At 42.8% G+C, this 19,274-nt stretch overlaps 1 protein-coding gene across 5 annotated transcripts in view; it reads left to right on the top strand.

Annotated features, from left to right (window-relative positions):
• The window catches only part of SLC35F4 (solute carrier family 35 member F4), a 647,823-nt gene that overhangs the window by 571,872 nt on the left and 56,677 nt on the right, over nucleotides 1-19,274 (top strand). For all 5 annotated transcript variants that reach the window (XM_069638081.1, XM_069638080.1, XM_069638083.1 and 2 more), the window contains 2 exons: nucleotides 10,632-10,824; nucleotides 11,772-11,861. In XM_069638081.1, coding sequence (XP_069494182.1) covers nucleotides 10,632-10,824; nucleotides 11,772-11,861 — 283 coding nt within the window. The remainder of the gene's footprint in view (nucleotides 1-10,631; nucleotides 10,825-11,771; nucleotides 11,862-19,274) is intronic.

The raw sequence follows: 19,274 nt of genomic DNA, 5'->3' as shown, positions 1-19,274 counted from the left end.
GATGGTTTCCAGATTCCAAAATGCCCAAAATCTCCAGGCCTACGACTTCTTTAGGTTGCTCGGCCTCATGGCATCCTGCATCTTCCTGGTGGCAGAGGAACGCCTGAGGATGAGATCCCTTCAATGGGCTCTAAAGACTCATTGGTCCCAGTTCTCAGGTCAAATGACGGATCTTCTCCAGATTCCGAACAAAGTTCGGCAAGATCTTCTATGGTGGACTTGTACAGAGAATATCCTAAAAGGAGAACATTTTTGGCAACCATGGCCAGAGATCACAGTGGTGACGGACGCCTCACTCATGGGGTGGGGAGCTCATGCCAATGATCTGACAATCAGCGGTCGCTGGTCTCCATCGGAGTCCAAACTACACATCAAACTTTTAGAGCCTAGAGCAATCACACTAACGCTGAAAGCTTTTCTGCCATCTGTCAGGGGAAGACATTTCCTGATAATGACAGACAACACAGTGGCCATGCATTATCTAAACAAAATAGGAGGTGTAGGGTCACTACCTCTGTGCAGAGAGGCAATGAAGCTCTGGTATTGGGCAATTCAGGAAGGAATCTCTTTAACGGCAGTTCATCTAGCCGGGGAGGAGAATATGACGGCAGATGCTCTGAGCAGGCAGAGCACGGTGTCCCACGAATGGGAACTGGCTCAGGAAGTCATTCAGGAGATCTTCGCCCTTTGGGGAACCCCTCAAGTAGACCTGTTTGTGACCGGAATCAACCGGAAGTGCAAAAGGTATTGCTCAGGGAAATTTCCCCCGAGAGGAGCCCTGGGGGACGCGTTCGTGGTGGAGTGGAATTTTCCACTATTATACGCGTTCCCTCCGATTGCCGTCATTCCTCAGGTCATCAGGAGACTGAGACGGTTCGGGAACCGCATGATCCTAATTGCCCTGGATTGGGCCAGGAGAACGTGGTACCCAGACCTTCTAGACATGTCCATCTGTCCCCCAGTACGTCTTCCTCAGAGAGAGGACCTTCTCTCACAAATGGAGGGTCAGGTTCTCCATCCAGAGGTCAAAATTCTCAACCTTCACGCTTGGTATCTGAAAGGCTGAGATACAAGAATTGGGACCTTCCAGATGACGTCATGGATGTGTGAAGGCCAGCAACAAAGTCTCTATACCGTTGCCGTTGGAAAAAGTTTTGCAACTGGTGCAGAGAAAAGAATGTCGATCCTTTTCTATGTTCTATTCCGGAAGAACTGTCCTTCCTCCTGTCCCTAGCACATAAAGATCTAAATGTCGAAACCATTAAAGGTTATCTTGCGGCGCTTTCCATCTTCAAGTGCTCGTCGGAAGAATGCTCCTATTTCAAAATTCCTTTGGTAGTGCAATTCTTAAAAGGACTCACCAATGTGTTTCCTCCTTACCCATTCCAAGTACCAATTTGGGATCTCAATCTGGTCCTAAAATTCTTAATGTGTGCTCCTTTTGAGCCTTTGCACACTTGTCCATTAAGATTACTGACATGGAAAACTGCTTTCCTAGTTGCTTTAACATCTGCAAGAAGAGTGAGCGAATTGCAGGCACTGTCTTCCGGGCCACCCTATACTGTGTTCTATAAGGATAGAGTTGTGTTAAGGGTTAAACCCTCATTTTTACCTAAAGTGGTGTCTGATTTTCATTTAGGTCAGAAAATTGTCCTACCCGCATTCTATCCTCCACCTAATCCTAGTACGGAGGAGGAAAGATTAAACAGGTTGGATCCAAAAAGAGCTTTAAGCTTTTACATCTCTAGGCTTTCCAAGCTTAGAGTGGACAATCAACTGTTCTTCAGCTACATCGGAAGGAAATTGGGTCAATCGGTGTCAAAACAAACCATATCACGCTGGATTGTGCTTTGTATTTCAGAATGATACAGATTAGCACAGAAAGATACATACAGCAGAAGGATTATTCGGCAGCCCTACAAAGAGGTGTTCCAATAAGGTCAATATGTGAAGTAGCAACTTGGTCTTCACTGCATACTTTTTCAAAAATCTATAGTCTGGATGCTTCCCAGTCTAAGGAGCTAAATTTGGGTAAAGCAGTACTAAATTCAGCCATCTAAGGGGATCGAAAAATCTAAACCCTCCTCCAGAGAAATTGCCCATACTGCTTTGGGAGTCTATCTAAGATGAGGAATACGTTGGAGGACACAATCCACTCGAAGAACAAGTTACTTACCAACTGGTAACGTTCTTTCGATTGGATGTTCCTCCAACGTATTCCTCAACGCCCTCCCAGCCTAACCCTCTGTAGATTTTTCCGGGTTATTGCCACTTCAACTCACACAAGGCTGATACGTGTCTACCGGCACAATCTACACAGTGCAAAATCAATAGTGAAAGGGAAAAACAGAACTGAGGCCAACGGGCGAGGCGTGTGCTACTTATACACCCGATGGCGTCACCCTCGACGGAGGCCTTCGAGGGACCATCGACTCGACGACATCGATGCATGGCACCGTCTGCCAAAATATTTTTCCGAACAGCTGGATGGAATACATCTAAGATGAGGAATACGTTGGAGGAACATCCAATCGAAAGAACGTTACCAGTTGGTAAGTCATTTATTCTTCTATCAAGATAGATCCTGACACCCTCCCCACATCCAGTGCAAAAGCGAAACCACTAACTCAGAACTTGTTTGCAAGGCAAAAGAAGTATGAATCTTCAGGCACAACGAGGCTGGTTTTGGACAGGTCATAGTACCGAATTGGTGATTACCAGAATGCATGTATTCTGAGGTTGTTGGTTGGCAATGAAGAAATAGAAGTGTCGTCCTCTTGGACCTTTCAATGGTAGATGACACTGTGGACCACCAAATTTTACTAAACAGATTGCAACCTATTACAGTTTCAATCCTAAAGTTGAACTGGACATTGTTTTTGCTTAAGAACTGAACAAATTCTACCACAGTATTGCCAAGTCAGTCAGCTTTAGGACACTCCCTCTGCAGTGTTCCTCTGGGCTTACCTCAGGAAACATCTACAGTAATTAAGGCTGCACATAGATGAACTATGCAGATGACACCCAGATGCTTGTAAAAGGGATGTGATTGCTCCTGCAAGTAGGTTCCACTTAACCATCTGCATGATGGAAGTTGTTTCAAAGGTAGCTATGAACGTAAACTGAATGCGGGATGAACTGTGATTAGGGTGGTTGGAGCCAAGATAGATATTGCTTGACCAGCTAGGCCCCTTCACCAATCATCTCAGCCATGTTAGAAACTAATAGGGTCATAACAGACTCCAGACTATTGTATGAACCAACGGTTTTAGCTTTCCTAAACACACGGTTTCAGATCCTGCACTTGTTTTGAAAAATATTTGCTTTCGTATGCATGCAGCATAAGATCGCAGGAATCTTAGCTCTGGCTGTTTCTCGCCTTGACTATGCAGATAGTATCTACCGGGGTCTTCCCGAATACCTAATGGTCTGACTGCAACAGCTCCAGAATGCAGCTGCTAGAATGATAACTCGCTCATAATGCACAGAGCCAGTCTCTGCAACACTAAACTCTGTCTACATGTGCTGCTAGTGTGAAACAGAAATCCCTGTGTATCACACACAAGGCATTCTTCTAAGGATCACGACCCTTTAGAGACACATGTATTCATTATGTTCCAGTGCAGACTCTTTGCTTTCAGAGGCCCAACTTTGCAACTTAGCATGTGCCATAAAACTAGATTCGGTGGCTGAAGGTTTCTTGTGTAAACACCTGCCCATGGAACATACTCCTAACACCTCCGAAAACAGTAAGTCAATTTCTAGCCTTCAGGAAATATCTTAAAACGTGACTAATCAAAAGCATTTAGGCTCTAGATCATCAGGTGTCAGTGGTGGTCGGTGGTGTTCTTTTAAACCCATAATTGTTGCCCATCTTTAACTGTGTTCTGCAAAAGACGATTAAAATATCATAACAAAATGGAAGACTGAAATAAATGTGTGCCTAAAGTACGGGTCAGGACAGAGGGCCAGCCCTCCGGGGAGCTTTAAAATATAGTTCCTTGCCTATCTAGCAGCACACCCCCCGCCCCAACCTCCTAGTGGAACCAATGGTCAGCAAAAAAGAAGAATGGCAAATAGCATCTTGTCCATGAAATGGGGGCCATTTGCTCAGAAGGTGATACAACAGTACCTTAAAAGGAGGAAGATCCCAGGATGGAAAGGAAGACCTCATCCTAGTTCAGTCAAGATCAAAACTTCTAAAAACTCCCAATAGCTGCAACTTGAGCTCAGAGCAAAGAAACTGCCGACCCCAAGGAGAAGCCATCTTGAAAGAAACCAAACATCCTCAAAGCATTGAACAAGAGCAGCAAGGATCCCTTCTCACCACACCAAGAAGGAAACGATCCAAAGCTTTTGAAGTACATTTTCAAAGCGGGAATCCCCCTGGCCTTCTGCAGGCAGGGTGCCAACTCACTTGAAATGCTATTTACATGTAGGCCCTTCTGTTCAAACTCTCGACAGTCATCTGTGGTTGGAGCAACATTGGGTGTTTTGGGAAAGCCATTTCTGGGGGAAAGAGCATCTTCCCACTACTTTTGCCCTGTTGGCCGTTGCTCTTCCCCCTTGTTAATGTCACCCCTTCGTGTGTCTCTACCCCTGTATGCTTCTTTCCACCCTTACTGTTCCTTTTAGCACTTCACCATCCCTATTTTAAGCCCCTCAGTCACACACTCCACATCAGCCACAATCACATCACACCTTAATAACGTCATCACCCTGACACACCCTGTCATCCCCAGTGACAGGAGTGCCCCATTATTATACATCAACCCACACTCTCGATCATCCTCTCTCTCTTTATCGCCTGCTCTCCCCCTCTCTCGCTCCCTCCCCCTCTCCATCACCCACTCTCTTGCACTCTTTGTATCACCAGCGTTCTCTCACTCTCTCCATCAAGAAGCTCCTACTCCCTCTATCACCTATCATCTGTCTTTCTGCATCGATATTTCTCCATCTCTTTCTCTTGCTAACTCCTATTTCTATTTCTAACTAAGAGGCAATGCGTTTGTCTTGGAAGCAAGACAACACAGAGCAGCACAGGTTTAAATCCCAGTCCCGCGCTTAGCGGTTGGTCTCCGGCATTACGCGCCCCATAAAAGCTCAATTTATTAATTTTTTTGAATCAGGTGTATGGATGAAAAGCCTTTTGTGCAGTACTACAACCAGTGATGTTATATTGTTTTTTATGAGACTAGAATATTATTCTCCATCGTGAAATCTTTAATATTTACAAACACTGTAAAGCTGCGTCAAATGGGTGCCACTCAAACACTTGATTAAAATCTAATTTCAAAATTGGGTTTTCTTTTTTTATCATTATTATAATTATCTTTAGTATTGTTATTGTTATTATTATTATATCATCCAGAAAAAAGCATTTGGGAGCCCCACAGAAATAAAACAGTGGGCCTCATTACGAGTGAGGCGGAACGGGTTAATGGGCTCCGCTAAAGGAGGCTGTCCCGTTAAACCCGTTCCGCCTCATTACAAGCTCCCCTCGCGGTAATTAATGCCTGGTCAAACCAGGTGTCCTTACCGGGCCCCGCGAGGGGAAGAGGGAGCAAACAACGGGCCGCTCGTAATCGGCCCGTTGTTTGCTCCCCTTCCCATTCCCATTGAGCCCTATGGGAATGGGGAAGGTCCGGGCCCAGATTCCTGGAGGAAGGAATTACTGGGCTCTCCAAACTCGGAATGGCCGGGTAATTCCCCATTCTGGGAACCCGGGCCCGATTTCGGCGGCAGCCATGCATGGCTACCGCCGAAGTCGTAATAAGGCCCAGTGAAAGGGTGCTAGAGAAATAGAGAAACTGCAACCTGTGCCAGCATCGTATTGAGCTTTGTAGTGGCCTGGTAGTCCCTGTGCATTTGTCCACCTTATGGAGTAAGGATCTCTGAGCACTGACGGAATTTTATCAAACATTTTTGAGACTGAAAACCTTTTTTTTTACATTGTGAAAATTCGTCTTCACTGCCGGCCTCTTTAGCCCTTCTACACAGAGAGATGCTTTTTTTGTGGATGTAAATTGTCTTTTCCTCTTCACTCAGCTTGTTTTGGCATTTTTTGACAAGTTCACATTTTATGGTGGGAAGAATCCAGGAAAAGTGACAATGGGTTTGCATAGTTTGTCTGCCTGATTCCCACACCATTGAAGTGTGCCCAATTGTCCAGAAAATGACCCGGGACTGCATCACGTGGAGAGCCATGCGGGAAGCTTCTTCAAAGTGGTCAGGGTCCAATCCTAATCCCTTCATCGAGCAGCCACAATCCCATATCAGTGGTGTCATTCACTAGGGGACCATCAATGGGCAGCTTTGATACCAACGGCAGTACCTCAGAGAGCGGGCAGCATCCTGACCATCACTACATCGTTGTTCAACAACAAACGTATGACAGTGGCATGCGCGACATGGAGGTCCGCAGAGCGCTGAGATTTTGTCCGGACAGGACCAAAGACATTAGACAGGCTCTTTGTCACCCAGGGGGGGGGCCTTTTGTTTGGAAGGTTGGCAGCCAAGGCTTCCACTGCGAGGTGTATTGTAGCGTGTACACTGGACTCTTGTTCCATTCAAGGAAATTCAGTATTGAGTAGTTTTCTTGAGCCATGTGCCAGTGGATGTTATTTGGAAATTTGCCACTTGGGTTAAGCCCCTGCCATTCTGTACGCAATCTTCTTTTGACATTAGTTCCATCCCCATCTCCATGTAAAAACCCTTGTAGGCCAAGATGTGGGCAGGTCATCTATGCAGGGCGCCCGTGGATGCCCTTGTGCACGAGCACTGGCACTGCTCCAGTTCCATGCCCAACAGGACGACATCACACAAGTCTGGAGGGAAGGGGTCAATGAACTAAGAAATTAGTCACTATGGTGAGTACATTGTTATCCCCCATTATGGGTGCCTTATTAAATTGGCAAAGAAGGCTAGTCTAACATAAAGGGATGCTCCACTGTCACTGCAAGGATTGATGGGATACTGTCGTAGACTACCTGCCTTACACAGTGGCAACACATATTCTTTATGTAAGGCACTGTAATAATGATAAAGTGGAAAACATAAAAGAAAAAGGCACATCGACAATACTATTTTTTATTGATTTTAAAAATGTTCAAATTATATTTGAGCCAAAAGTGTCTGAGATCCAAACCATAGCCAGAGTTAGCCATTGCTTATGAATATAATGAGGATATTCACGATGGGAAACTAAAATAACATGCTAGTACATACTTTTAAGTGTCTTTGATTAATGTACTTATTGTAAGCAATGTGCTGTTTGCATCATTTATCTTTGTTTAACACACAAAAATATAAACGCACATCTAAAAAAGATTTGCAAGATGAACATGCATAAATGAGACATTTCTTTTTTTTCAATACATTTGACATTCTGACAAAAGAAAATATATTTAGAAGGTAAAATCATTTTTAGAAACACAATTTGACCACTTTTGGATAAAAGGAAACAATCCCATGGGAAAATGGGTGAACATTGGGGCCCTAAAGAATCTCGTTTTAAAATTCAAATTAGTGACATTTCACACCCATCAAGCATCAGTCCTATTACTAAATGAGACACATTTTGGGGATGAAATAAGCAATATATTTGGCGAAATATATAATATTGTTAGGGTTCGGGGCAATGTTACCTCTAAGCTATGCGCATGTGCGCTTTCCCAGCTTCCTTCAGGGTGCCGCTCAGAAGACTTTTAGCAGCGCACACAGACAATTCTCACCTATTCAAAAAGATTTCATAAAACACAAGCCACAGCAATTACCTGAAATGTTCTTTCTCTTAAAATAAGCAACTAGTCTTGATACTCTGCTAATTTGCATTACACTACTAAATCTAGTCCCTAACAGCAACAACTAATATGAAAAACTGGCTCCATGAACAGAGTAAACATTAACCAAAACATTTCCCCTCCCCACCCATGACTCCTAAACTGACTCTACTACACCTTTACCTTATGACTTTAACTTGTGCCCCAGAGTACATTACGTTACTACCGGACAACTTTGACTCTTCCTCTCTTGGTTCTGTGAAAGGTTAGCAGACGTGTACCTACATCCACTTGTTTTATGTTTGTTGTAACATAAATAACGTTCAAGCGCCAGAATTTCAGTTACTCATCGTGCCTTACCAAAAGCGCCACCCACACTATATAATCGAACTATCAGCTCAAATATTGGACACTCACTAAGTAATCAGGCCACTTTGATGTTTAACCAAATCCCATACTTCCTCTTCCTTGTACATATGTCATGCAAGTGCTTTGAAGCAGCCCCCTCGTAAGTTAACGCATTATAGAACTAAAATATTAATTTGCTGTCTAAAGATTATGAAAAGACAAATGTGATGCTCATCGTCTCCTACTTTAACATTACTAACATTACCCTATAAGTAGAGAGCAACATTGCAATATCATTTACTTAGCCTACAGGGGATAATGGGTATGGACTATGCCTGGGATTATTCGTCCGTAGTATCAGGGCACCGGATATTCAGACAGGAGAATGCTTTTCACACAATCTGTATTGTTTCCAAGTGTTCAGAGTTCCTCTGGGCATAGACTTTCACACGTCATATGGTAACTCGCTTCTATACAAAAACAGCTTCACTGAGCACTTGTGTAATCCTCCACAATGATATAAGGGTGGAGAATATTGCAAACAATCTTGTATGCACTGCAAAAGAATTGTGTACAGGCAGAGTCATGACATTCTTAAAATGCACATAATATCGTGTTGATGCATCAAATATACCTTGATTGCAAAGTATTGTGGGTCTGCAAATACCACAGTGAGTGTTTACTGCAACAACCCCTCACCTTTTTACAGTGCTCTATCAACTAATGTTGGAGGCAAGCACAGGGGCCGGGGAAGGGTGTAGGTGGAAGCATCACTCCTTGTGAGTGATGAACAAAGCAGCACATTTAAAAAACCAAGGCAGACATTTCGGCAGTACACTGAAGGAAATGTGTTGCATGTTTGCTAAAGGATAGGAATTTCTAGTGCCCACCTAGACAACAGCACCTTCTTTTTCTTTCTATGCTCAACTGCTGAGAGCTTTTCAATATAACCATGAGTTCTGTGTCTATTGTCTCTAGCATCCCTGTGCATCTTATTTAACTGATAACAAAGAATTACAGAAGAGGGATCCATAGTTACAGAAGAAGGCACTCAATCACCTGCATCTCTGATAAATTGATGCTATTAACTTAAAAGGCATATAGTTGTGATTTTCTTCAACAGGGCTCCATAATAAACCCCAGTAAAGTGCTGGAAGTAAATTGAGCCCCCACTGGTAAACAACAGCCGGGGTTACTGGCACTGGTAATACCAGCAGTTCCCCCCATGGAGTCCTATAGGACTCCATGGAATGGGGAATTACCACCGCTGCCAGCACCTGTAATATCCTGGTAATTCCAGCATATCAGGCGCTGATAATGGTTTGTCAGTCTGCTGGTATCCAGCCAGAATTACCGGCGTGATACCGGCAAACTCCTAATGGCCCCCTATTTCTAGCAGTGTCTAACGTGGCCCGGGAGATTAATTAAAGAAAGGAACCATTACAAGTGTGCACCCTATCTGAAGAGTGTCCTAACAGACACGTTCAAGTCTTCAACGTATTACAATATACAACCTGCATTAAAGGGAGAAAAATATTTAAAAAGGTATGTAAAATGTAATAAAATTAATCAGTAGCAATAAATACACTTAAATTAAGTATTTAAATTAAGAGTCAACATCAAATCATAGTATGTCCATGCAGATTCCTATGCTTCTAAGATAGCTCAGGGGTGTGAAAACACCTGCTGTAGGACATAGCATGCAGTACAGAATTACCCATCCCACAAAGATATTCTAAGGCATTTATGTTGTGGCGACTGCAGTCTATTTGTAACGGGCAGGATCCTAACATTAAGTGCATAGCTTAAGAAACATTCATTGTAATCTTCTTCTCTTAGGACAAAATGGCAGAGGCTAGAAGTTATTAGAATTTAGCCTGGAATCTTGGCCCTCACTCATGTGCAGATTTCCCTCCTTACCCAACATGCCTTTGCCGTGACAGGGCTTAGCCCTCAACGCCGGTGGGCATCAAAACTCAAAAGGAGCCAATTTAACAAATTTGTTTTTCAGTCTGCAGTCGTCAACGAGGAGTTAATGTATCAAATTGGCTCCTTTTGATGTTCTAATGTCTGCAGCCATTGAAGGTTTCATCTGTGACAAAAGCAGGAGTCTGTTGGGAGAGCAGGGAGACTCTCTCAGTGGATCTTAGCAGGGCCCGTCCCGAAGCCAGATTTAAAATCTGCGAGAGTGTGCCCAGCCCTTCGGGGGACCCTGTCAGCTTCTGTTAGTATGACACAGTAGGGAGCTGTGTGGCCCCTCCAACATTTCTTTGATTATATGAATCGTATTGTAAGCATTGCCTTCTCCTTCCGATCATTAATAGGCCCCAAGACAATCACCTTTTCATTTGGTTTGAAGTTCTTTAGACGCTCACAGTCTACATTTAATGTGTTGGGCAGAGCTCCAGAATAAAGGGTACATGTTGTGTTACTAGGGGTGTCTTCTAAAATCATTTAGATTCAGTACAATATTAATAATTTCTGCATTTGTTTATGCTTTAGGTTTTGTTCAAGATGTTTCTTGGGACAGCCAACTTTGGTGAAGCAGCACACTTCTTTTCAACTTTGGGTTTTTTCAATTTAATTTTCATTTCCTGCACACCAATCATACTGTATTTTACCAAAGTGGAATACTGGTCCTCGTTTTCAACTTTGCCGTGGGGTTACTTATGTGGAATGGCCGGCCTATGGTTAGGTACGTGGATCATTTTTCAAATTAATCATTCCATCATTCCAATTTTATCATCACCAAATGACATTTTTAAATGTATTTTGAATTGCCCCATATATTTATTTGAAACATTGTTATATTTTTGTGATGAAAAATTATGATTGAAAGTTTTTTTTAACTATCACAATCATGTTAATTACTATTCACTCACATTTATACTTTTGATTGCCACACTCTTAAATGTGTCATGCTATGATTTCAACATGGGATACTTTCATTTGAAAATATGATATTATTTAGTTAGATTGTTTTACTCCGATTTGAACTTGTCCTATTCTTCCTTGAACAAGCAATATTCTGTTTGGATATGATACAATCTGGTTTGATAATGCACTAGCCGGGTTTGAAAACGTCCTATCTCAATATAACCATGTGATATTCTGGCTTCAGCGTGCTATTTTCTGGTTTGAACATGTCTTAATCTAGTTTAAGCATGTGATATTCTAGTTTGACCATGCAATATAATGTGCTCTATTTTTGTTTGAACATTTCATATTCTAGTTTGAACTGGTCGTAAACTAGTTTCTACATATCGCATTCATGTTTGAAAACGTCAAATTATCATAAAACAATATTATTTTGTTTAAAAAACATGTGATTTAAATTCTGTATTGTATAACTTATATCTTTAAAAATATGTAGGGATCGATCATATTGTATGACTTCCTTCCTACGGTATCACGTATGTTTAAGGTGCTAAATTGTCAGGAAAAACATGCATGATGAAATCATAGAAATATTTATTCTGTGTTTTGTAAACACTGGTAACATGTTATATACAATATCTTTAGCAGTAGTTCCAGTATTCCATGTTTATGTGATAAGGATATAATACCAAGTGAAACATTCATTGTGTTTTACCTTTACACTTACCGGAATTGAACAGAATCTCTCCTTGTTTTTACTTCTAGCTTTCAACGTGTTGATAAATGTTGGAGTAATGCTTACCTACCCAATACTCATATCTATTGGTACCATTCTTAGTGTTCCTGGAAATGCAGGTAACAATACAAAATAGAAAAATGTGTTACAGTAATATTCCTGTTGCATTATTCTGATGCTGCTATTTTGTTAATTTTATTTATGCATATTTTGCATCATTAAATCTGTTAGAAAGATCAAATATATTTAGGTTTTTCTTCATATATAGGCCACATTAGCACAACGTTTCCACAGGTCCCCAAATCAATTAATCAGGTTTATTTGCAGAGTTTCCAAGATAATCCTTTCTCCAATTGGACCATGATTCCATGTAATACATAATCCTGGCAATCAGCGAATAACTCATAATGCATATTATTCTAGGTATGTTACACATCTATTTCCCTAACTAGCCCTACCCTTTGTTACATATTAGATTTCATACATCAGCCCACTGCCTAGTGTCATGTTTAATGGGACACCTTAGGTCGTGCAACAGTAAACCACTCTATATGCATCCCCCTCAGAACAAGGACACAATACCCATGGGCTTCCCCTGGCAGCTCGACACCTCTCCCTTGACTAAAGCCCTCTCTCCATTTTATATAATGTGTTACTCAGGCACTTGGGGCATGTCCTTCATGCACAAAACACATATTCAGCTATCCCAAATTGAAGGACTGGATCATCCATAATCCTACACATCATTAAAGCTGACCTAAAAGACTCAGAAATATGACCAATACATTTTTTTTAGGGTTTATAACTGAAACAGAAAATATGAAAATTAGCCAGTGCTTCCACCTGGCCACCACAGTATAAACCCTGTGGAATTTTCAGCGGAGACCATTTGACTCTGGAAAAAGCTAATGGAAAGCCCTAATATGAAATTCCTTGTAAATAAGGGTTACAGATATTTTCCCAGCCTGCCAAACTGTGTGAAAAGGGACACTAGTACCTTGTCTCCAAACTGGAACTTCCGTAAATTAGCTTAACCGCCATACAGGCATTTTTGCTTTTCTTGACTGACTCGTAAGTGTTGATGTGCAAAGTCCCTCACCAGGTCCATGCTCCCCTAAGTGCTCCAACGATCAGGGCAGTGTTCTGCCCGGTTACTTCTTGATTCTTCCACCATTCTTTGAGCATGTATAGGGCATCTTAGAGCCCTCAATCATGAACTAGTTCAAAGGGTGAGAATCCCGTGGATGTGTTTGGAGTTTTCCTCATGGCAAAAAGGGACCACCGATCTAGTTAATCCCAGTTCCTGGCATCATCATCATCGTCCAACTTGTGCAAGAGGTTCTCCGGAGTCTGGTTTAATCTCTCACACCTCAACTATTAATTTGAGGTCTGGTGGTGATGGGACAGAGTGTTTCAATGTCTGGTAGTTTCTTAAGTTCTGTTATAAGGTAAGAAAAATGTATTTGTGAATTGGTTTAAAGTAACCCTTAGACATATTAGCAGTAAAATCCAACAAAATTGACAGCCATTGTAATAAAATTCAATCATTCATCTATAGTTAACATAAGTCCATGGTGAAAATGCTTAAAATGCACCATTTATGACTATACATCCTATACAATGAGAAAACACTTAAATGATCATCTTAAAGCAATTACATTGGTTCTATATTAAAATGTAATAACTGAAATTGATAGAGCTGTTTAATTTCCCGACAAGATACAACACCAACAATCATCATCATTGAGCCAGTCTTCATGGCGAGCAAATCTCAGGAACAAAGCACTTCTCACAGTACTTACAAACCGACATTTCACCAATAAATGATGAAGGGGTTCAATTACATCTGCTTTTTACAGTAAGACAGTTCCCTAACAATAGAGTTACTTTATTTTAAATACTGCTAATTTTTCCAGTGGGTAATATGTTCAAACTGAAAACGCAAAAATTGCAATCTCCAATAAGCACTAGGAAAAGGTTGTAGACACTGCAGTAAGTTACCCAAACTCTTCTCGCCCACAATACAGTTCTTGAAGAGCTTAGAATATCTAATTATGTTGACGGCATCTCGCCAATCTCTTTCTAGGAGCTTTCCTTTCACTTCTGTGTTGTGCTAGTGGGTATTTGTATAGTGCCTTTTACCATTGGTATTATTCCAAAGCGCTGTGGGGTGAACGCCCTCGGGGACCGTAGTCCATTCTAGTCCTGCTTAGCAGTATACTGACCATTTCAAGAGAGGATGGACACACTTCCATGTGGAGTAAGGCAATTAATTAACTCTGTCATGGCAAAGGTATATAAGTGCTGCTGCAATTTTCCGATGAGTAACATGAGCGAGGATGGGCATCCCCAATAGCGTAGTGCATATCTGTTGGGGCGGGGGGATGGTCAAGGTCAGTCTTGTGGTAGGTACATAAGTGCTATTAGTGCTTGGGTTTCGAGTCCAGCATAGTCGATCAAGATAATTGGAGATAGATATCTCTTGGCCTCGGAGCGTAGTGTGTACCTGGTGGAAGGAGGCAATGATTCAACTCCTTCATTGCGTAGGTATGTAAGTGCTACTACGATTTATTTGGATTCCACGTAAAGGACAGTGGCTCCAGCTAGGAGGTAGGTATTTCCTGGCCTGAGAGCCTATTGGCGGCCCATATTGAAGAGGTTACTTGGACGTGGTGGTAAGTCGGGTGGTCAGGGCGTATCAGTTTTAGGGAAAGAGCAACGTTTTCAGTGCCGTCCGGAAAGCCATGTAATCTTGGCTGGGTATAATGCATGGAGGCAGTAAGCTCCACAGAGTTGGTGCCAGGGTTGAGTAGGCGGACCCTCAGATCCTTGCTGAATTGGAGATGGGGACCACTAAGAGGAGGGCTGTGCTTGACCTTAGGGTATGAGTTGGGTGGTACCGTGTAATTTGTTCTTGTAGGTATTTGGGGCCTGCTTTGTGCACCGCTCCGTGAGTAATGCACAGGATTTTGAAGCTAGCTCTACATCCAATTGGGAGCCAGTGTAGGGTGTGGAGAGCAGGTGAGATGTGGTCCCTTCGTCCCTGCGCGAGAAACAGTCTGGAAGCCGAGTTTTGGACTCTTTGGAGTTTGTTTAGTTGGTAGGCTGATGCACCCAGGTAGAGGGAGTTTGCATAATCAAATCTAGACATGACAATGGACATAATAGCAGCCAGTCTGTTGGGTTATGTGAGGTAAGGGAAGATGCATCTCAGAAGCCTAAGATGGAAATGACAGGATTTGGATGCATTGTATGTATTGTGTTATTGTATTTTTGTATGCGTTTGATGGATTATTTGATCGGAATAAACATATTGACTGACTAGATGCATTGTTGATACCGTGAGACACAGTTAGGTCAGAGTCCATTACGTCCGAGCTTTTTGACAGTGTTGGCGGTCATGGGGGATGGCCAAGTGAGGGCGGTTGGAAGTTGTTTGGGGGCATAGAGCAGTTTTGCTGCATACCATGATCTCCGTTTTCCCTGGGTTCAGAAGGATATGGTTAGTCGTCATCCAGCGGTAATGTCGGTGAGACATGCTGCTAGGTCAGGGCGAGGGTTGGAGGTAGATTTAGGAATTCTCAAGATGATTTGTGTGTCATCCGAATAGTTATAGCAGGTGAGATTGTGTGAGCGGATGATCCTGGGCAGAGGGTACATGTAAAGATTGAAGAGAAGGGGTGAGAGACAGGCGCCTTGGGGTACTCCAGAGTTCACTGGTCGTGCGCTGGAGTGGAAAGGGGGAGGAAGAGTGATTTGCTGTCTGTAAGTGAAGAACAAGCTGATCCCGATGAGCGCTGAATCTCGTATTTCTAGGGAGTGCAGTCTGTCAAGGAGGATCATGTGGTTAATGGTGTTGAATGCCGTTGAGAGGTCAAGAACAAGTGCTGCACATTCTTCTGAGTCTGCTGTGGCTTTGAGGTCATCCCAGATAAAGAACAGTGCAGTTTCTGTTCCGTGGCTAGGACAGAAACCTGATTGCACTGGGTCTCGGAGATTGTTTGATTCCACAAAACCTTTGAGCTGTGAGTACGCAGTGTGGTAGATGAGCTTTGCCAGGAATCGGGTTTTGGAAATGGGCATGTAGTTGATTGGTAGGAGAGGGCTGAGGGATGCTTTTGTGAGAAGAGGTTTTACATGTGCGATTTTGAAGGGCTCTGGTAAATTGCTGGAGGTGGGGAGTCATTAAGAATGGACCTCACCAGTTCTCCTGCACAAGTGGAGAGGAAGATTTCTTTGACGAGTGGGGCGGAACAAGGATCGACAGGGGAGTCGCAGGGTCAGCTGTCAGATACTAGTTTGATGAACTCCTCGCTTGAGATAGGGTTGAAAGAGCAGATGAAAGGGTTCTTGGGGTGGGGGGTGGAGGGTTGATTCTTTTAGAGCGGATGTTGAGCGGGTGGACAGTTTGGAGAGTTTGGCGTTGAGGGTGGTCGTCCTTTCTAGGGCTGTTTTGTGGAAATGTTCAGAGAGGGAGTTGCAGAGCATTTATGAGGAGATAGGGCTGTGGTGCAGGAAGAGTTCAGGAATTCTGTGATGATCCTGTGGAGCTCTTTGCTGCCACTACTTTTATTATCATATACTTTTTTGGCCTTTCGGATCTCTGATTTGTAATTTCGGTGGTGGTGGGCAAATTTGCTTTGCAGGATTGTCGAGGATCGCTATTTGCACTCAAGGGAGCGGTTATGGGTTTCTGGAGTCTTCAGGTGGGGGTGACCCATTTGGGGGTAGATTATTTGTGGGAGGGAGCAGACTTGGAAGGGGTTAGGGGAATGAGTTAGTCATTTAGCCAGGAGTCGAAGAGCTCTATGGGTAATGTCTATCTATGGTCGGGATTGAGGGGAGGGCGCGTAACAGCTCATTGGCCAGGTTTGGTAGTACCTTGACCTTGTGCCAGCACTTGAGATGGTGGGGTATACGAGGCCTTAGGGGGTGGTTGCAGTGTGAGGTGAGAGAAAGCAATGGCAGGATGGTCTGTCAAGATAGGGGATTTAGGGGTGGACGTGGAGATGAGGTCGGAAGAGCTCAAAATGGAGTTGAGGGAGTGTCCGGCAGCGTGCATGGGTCCTGTGATATACTAGGTGAGATTGAATGCCTCTTGGCTGTCGACCAGGGGTAGAGTCATGGAGTTGTTGGGTATGCCGAACCAGATATTAAAGTCCCCCCAGTAATGTGCAGAGTGGTTAACTAAAGAGTCGCATAGGTTGATTTGACACTAGATGATTTGACACTAGTAATGTAGATGATATATGAAGAATGGATAAAATGGCTTCACAAGCATGTTTAACATTTAATAATATTCCATTAATTTGTTCCCGTGTTAATTTTTTTAAATCGGATCAGAGGGTTATCTCTGTGGGAGCTAAGAAATACTTATAAAACTGCAACATTTTCCATTGAACCCAACCATTTTAAGATACTAAGCCCAATTCATATCTAATGATGGCAGTGGGAATGCAGTTATGCAGAAATAATGTATTTCACCCAAAATAACCTATTTTGGGGAGCTCGCACTCCCAAGTCAAGTGTGGGATTTCTAACCCATACATTAAGGATGGAATTACTTTTAATGTGTTAATTTTTTCCAACGGGATTATTGAAAACCTGCCATATTGCTGATTTATGGCCTTCGTTTGAGAGATTGAGTTGCTTTTTCTTTTTTAAATTTGTGAATATAAACCTTTTGTTAGGGGTTGCAACCAAATTAAATCCCAGATATTTCAACTTGTTTGCAATTTGCAATGGACGATTGCTAATTTTCCATGCAAAAGCGTATGTTTTCCTATTGCTTTTGGAGAATCTGATTATTTTTGTCTTACGTTAATTACCAGATCATTTTCTAATGTAAATGTAAATGTTGATACATCTTGGTTCCCAGCTTTGTAGGGGCTCAGGAGTGCCAACATATTCATGCCCAGCCTAGAGAATGCTACCGCAATAATCTGTAAGGGTGATTAAGGGTCTCATCCTATATCTTCTGTGACAAATGTGGAGGTTTCGTCCCTTCTTCCTTTGGGGGAGCCACCTCCTTTGAGGTGTAGGGAGGTGAGCCCGCTAAGCAAAACCCTCCCTGGGGGTTTGGGAAAGCGGGACCTCACTGGGAGTGACCCCCACCAGGGGAGAGGGACTCCCATTCCGGTAAGGAACTCCCTGCAACTGAGGCATTGTCTTCATATATGGAAATACCAGAAGTGGATCTGTTTGTCAGTTGTTGAACTCCAAATAATGTTGAAAGTTCATTTGAACAGACGATTGGCTTACGATGATGCTAAACTTTCAATGGGCTTGACAGTCAAACACACTCCTTTGGTATCTGGTAGCAAGAATAATGGGACTTTCTCCCTTTACATGTAGGAGTAGAAGTGGACATAAACGACAAGAGTGGTTACGGGAGCCATAAACATCCAAGCCTTGGAATAGGCCAAACGGCTCAAAGCCATACAGAAAAACCAAGAGAAAGATATACTAGGAGGGGACACACATACCAAGGGAGCCAGGGGGGACCTTTAAAGCAAGTAAGGAATCATCCCAGGAAATAACTATAATCAGGCAAGACAGGAATCTCATGTGGAGATAACCACGTGGTTTGTGGAGTGTTAAAGAAATATCGCTTCAACTACGACCACTGCGAGAATTTACTTTTTTGGGACCTTGCGAGTTTATGCTATGTATATGAGGAAAACCGTTTCTTTATTAGGATCTCTGACAAGATTGACATATTAAGTCGGGAGACCTATTGCCTATGTAATAATTGTGGGAACTGAAACTTGGAGAGATTCCTGGAAACACTGAGAGACGGCAGAGTAAAGAACACTGAGGGCAGCCTATATTGCCCGCTTTGCCTTTTAAGTAGTTTTTCTAAGTGGTAGGGCCAGATCAGAACTTAGGATTTGAACAGAGGACAAGATTTATTATTTTGACTAATTTTGATCAGCACCCTTAAATTAGTTTGTTAGGTAGGCAGCTTCCCTATTAGCGATAGGGTCAGTAAGACGTTTCCTTTCATTTAAATTAAACTCCTGTAGTAAAAGTAGCTCTTCTGGTCTGAGTCTTTCTTCTGGTACACCACACTACCCAGGATATCTTCCTACAGACAACACACTCATCACAAAATTACTTTATTTGTTGCTGTATCCCTGGCCACAAACACATGCCGAGCACATGGTTGTGAGTATTGGCAATGCCCTGATGTCCTGCGGTTATATTTGATTCTGCTAGGGTCAGTAAGGCGGTTTCTTTAATTTAGATAAAACTCCTTTAGTAGAAATATGTCTTCTGGACCGAGTCTTTCTTCTGGTATGCCACATATGGTGTTAGAGGTGGGATTGGTACCCCTGGATACAAGGATGGGACCCATGTTGGTTGGATACTTAAAGTCAAATGCCAAAATGCCTAATTTGGCATCCCCCAGACTATGGGATTTGACTTATTTAGTACTGTGGAAGTGTATATCCCTTCTAATGAAAGCAGTCTAATACCCACGGGTATTAGTGTTCCCCTCCCATTTTCACCTGCCTGCAAAATCTGGCCTA

Source organism: Ambystoma mexicanum, chromosome 14 (genome assembly GCF_040938575.1).
Source record: "Ambystoma mexicanum isolate Mex_15411 chromosome 14, UKY_AmexF1_1, whole genome shotgun sequence".
Taxonomy (NCBI): domain Eukaryota; kingdom Metazoa; phylum Chordata; class Amphibia; order Caudata; family Ambystomatidae; genus Ambystoma; species Ambystoma mexicanum.
Note: the sequence above shows the minus strand (reverse complement) of the source record. Positions and strands in the feature narration are given on the sequence as shown.